Source organism: Accipiter gentilis, chromosome 12, assembly GCF_929443795.1.
Source record: "Accipiter gentilis chromosome 12, bAccGen1.1, whole genome shotgun sequence".
NCBI lineage: Eukaryota > Metazoa > Chordata > Aves > Accipitriformes > Accipitridae > Astur > Astur gentilis.
This window is the reverse complement of record NC_064891.1, coordinates 20,000,001-20,003,660: the sequence shown is the minus strand read 5'-3', so window position 1 is coordinate 20,003,660 and position 3,660 is coordinate 20,000,001. Positions and strand designations below refer to the sequence as shown.

The window sequence follows — 3,660 nt, the reverse complement described above, 5'->3', positions numbered from 1 at the left end:
GTCCACCTTTTTCATATGAAAGGTTATTATGAACCTGATCCAACACTCAATTACTTTGTGGCCAGGTTATCAACCTCAGTACACTTTTAGAAAGACCATAAGCATGTTCATTATACAGAACTGAGTGAACACCACTATAAATGTGCCGTATTTTTAGCCAAATCATGTCTTCAGAGGCATGACAAGAAAAATCTCTGCCTGCTGGCTCTAGCATTGCCTGAATAATTTGAATTATCAGAAGCTACCAGAATAGGCATGGCCTTGCTTCTCCTTTCCTCTACATAGTTTAAATTAACCATCAGCATACTTTGAGCTCACGGTGGTAGGCCGTGACTTTTCCCCCCTTTTAGCAGAAAACTGGTTTCATAGTCAGTTTGCTTTTCATTGTCATTTTGTGATTCCCAGAGCTGTGGCCATGCTGAGATGTTTGTCTAGTCTTTCCCACACCCCAGCCATCTGTGCCTTGGTGGGAGACAATGCAGTAGACCCAATTGTTAGATGAGCATCTGTGCCGCCTTTTTGTCTGGGCTGGCTCTCCCTCTTGCAAGTGCTGCGCTGTGGGTACAGCCTGTCTTCGAGAGGCTTTGTGTGAGGACTGGAATCTGCCTAGAGGAGGGCCCCACTTCTACGAGAAGAGTGTTTGAGCATGTGTTGAACTGCAAACGTACGTATAAAATCAAAAGGCCTTCACAGAAACGTAGGGGCAAGTGCAGCTTTAAATGTTTTCCTGAAGAAAGCGGTGTTTCTATATATGCTTAAGCAGCCTCCTGCAGTGGGATTGGATATACTTGGAAAATTGGGACCTCGCAGCAGCATACTGCATCAAAGCGTGTTTTTACATTTGTGCAGAATGGATGGCACTGCTGGGGGAAATGAAGAGGAGTGAAGGAAGACTACAGAGGCATTGGCAAAGCTGAAGGACATTGGGTAAGATGGGTTGATGCTTGCAGTGCCAGTTGCAACTGAATTACTTAGTGAATTAATGGGTTTAGTTTTATGTAATTTGTTTACGGTTTACAATATTGTATGGGAAAACAGAACATTTAATTGCAAATGCAGATGTGACATGACATTCTGTCTTACTGCCTCCTTTTCAAGAGTGTAGGGAAAGGAGAAAGAGTAAACAGCTCAGGGAAAACATGCATTTTACATTGCAACAGGCTGTTAGTAAAGAGCTCTGATGCTTTATTCACACACAGCTTATCATCTTTTTGGTGTTCAGGGAAAGCATCCACATTATTTATTTGTTTACAAAACCCCCCAGTCTTCAGAACAATTTACGTAGTTTCTTCATAATGCTGAAGTCCAGGTATTCATCCAGAAAGCTGTTAACAATCCCAGCTGCACCCAGGGTTATCAAGCACATTAGAATTATCAAGTTCAAATAAAAACCTGTTAACCTAGAAGTGGAAAGCAGAAAAATACTGTTACAAGCTGTACATGGTGTGTTTACAGTGAAACTGCTTATCCACACCAGTTAAGAAGAGGTGTGTAGAATCGGAAAGAATCACTGCTGCAACGCTGCCTTGGTTGTTTTGGTAATAAACCATTCCCGCACATGAATTTTGCTAGGAAGAAGAGAGATTCATAGTATCCTCTCTATGAGAAAACTCTCCCCTGGTGCTTCTAAATATTCATGTGGAAGTTAGGAACTTGCTCCAGGATGAAGCTACCTCATCCCATGACATGAAGACCTGTAGGTAAGGCCACAGACAAGCTTGAGCACCTCACTGCAACTCTGGGTGTAGGAGAGTGGCAGAGAAGCCTTCAGGGCCGAGAGCGAGCTGTGTGTGTCTCTTACATCCACATCTGTTGGTCAGGTACTCTCTGCTGAGCTGGGAGGTCTGCTGCTGGTTATCACTTTGACTTGGAGATGGATTTTTGGACCGGAAAGGAAGAGTGTTGATCCTAAAAAATCAGCGATTAGGGCACTTGCTGGGGATGGGAGAGGGTCAGGCTGTTTTATTTGTACAGAATGGAAAGCTCCCACAGAAGAGTCTGGGAGAGCTCTTCAGCTCTGAAACACAGAGCTCACTTTTTGGGCACATGGGAGGAAGGAGCTTCCCCTCCATGCACGCTCTCCTGGGGCTGTTCTCTGGTCTGACAGGCACATGCTGGGAGTTGCTGCTGGGTTGGTCTCTGCCAGCAAAGCAAGCAACAAAAGGTCTCTTTGGAGAATCCCATCACGTTAGCATTGGAGAGAAAGGTCTGAGGAGCTTGTCAGCTTTCGATTTATAGCTAGCTATCCCCATACCCACAGAAGCTGAAGGGGTTAGGTGCTCGGTCACCACTGGGGCTGTGGGGAGCCTGAGAATCTCACTGGTGTTTAAAGACTTGATATAAGTAGCCTTTCTGGGCATGCCATGTCTAGATGTGGATTTGAAAATGGTAAAGTATGAGATTTCCTCAGTTTCAGGAGAGGATGAGAAAAGTCTGTAGCTTAACCTTTTAAGCATCTGTCAGAGCCAGCTGAAGGGAAGGACAGAGGGTACAGCTCACTTGCAAAGGCCTCTCCAGCACAGAAACTGAGTAGAAGGTGCATGTTCCTGTTGTGTTCTTAAAAAATCCAGCCTTGGCAAGTCTGAACTGCAATTCACGTAGTCAAGTGCACGAATATGTGTCGTAACCAGCCTGTGGACCGGATTTGTCTTTATAACTAGCACGGCTGTAGTCTGTGATTATGGTTGAGACTCAGTTGAAGTCTAATTACCTTCTCGCTACTAGGGCTGCTGGAGGCTTGTTGTATGTTTTGGGGGCCAGGTTCTGCATGTCTGACTTGCACTGACCTGTTGCTCACTGAAGCGCCTGCTGGAGGTTAGCACCAGGCAGGCCTGCAGTGGCAGGCCTCATGAGCAAAGCTGTTTTCTAGGGCTGCCAGGGTGACTCTCGGCACCCTCTCTTCAATGCAAAGAAATTAAGAGTCTCACCAGAGTGTAAAGCTCTGTCTAATAGTGAAGCCAGCCACTGTTCTTAGGTTTCCTTGAAAGGCTGAATCTATTGGTCTAAGAGTACTGAATTAAAGCATGGGAAAGATTTCTTGAACAAAGGACTTTTTAGTTTGTTGATTAAAGAAAAGTCTGTTATGCTCTGCCTGTTCATTTATTTACACAGTTTTGCTCCCCAAACTTCCTTAATAATTGCTAGTCTTCTGGCTGGTGTTCATTGCATCATTTGAATTATTGCATCTCTTACTGGGAGATATAAAATTATCTCCATATATTTGCTCTGGAAAACATAGCCTCTCCCTTCTCTTAAGCAACAGCTCTTCCAAAGAGGGTAAAGAATTGGTGGAGACTGTAATAAAGGAGAATGGTAACATTGGTACACAAGCTATGGAAAATAGCCCTGTAGTACAGCCTTTTGCTGCCAAAGTATTATTCACTGCAAAATAGTCTGATTGTTTTGTATCTTCCTCTAGAAATATATATCGCAAGCCTTTTAATTTTATGACAAGCATATATCGTCCTATTTTCTTTTTATGACTGATATGTGTGCTGGAAGAGGAACCTTAGGTCAGGACACAGAAGATAGTGCAATGACTTCAGTGAATCAAGAAATAAACTGCATGTTTCAGCATTTATAGTGGAGGGTGTTTTGCCAGTGTGCATGTTTGTTGAAGCAGAATTCGTGTTACGAGATGCTGTGCACTTAACATTCATT

General features: G+C 43.8%; 1 protein-coding gene across 1 annotated transcript in view; it reads right to left on the bottom strand.

Moving 5' to 3' along the window:
• Positions 1 to 919: 919 nt before the first annotated feature.
• MGST2 (microsomal glutathione S-transferase 2) overlaps positions 920 to 3,660 on the bottom strand; it is an 11,689-nt gene continuing 8,948 nt past the window's right edge. Inside the window, exon 5 of the mRNA XM_049815010.1 lies at positions 920 to 1,400. Coding sequence (XP_049670967.1) covers positions 1,268 to 1,400 — 133 coding nt within the window. The 3' untranslated portion in view covers positions 920 to 1,267. The remainder of the gene's footprint in view (positions 1,401 to 3,660) is intronic.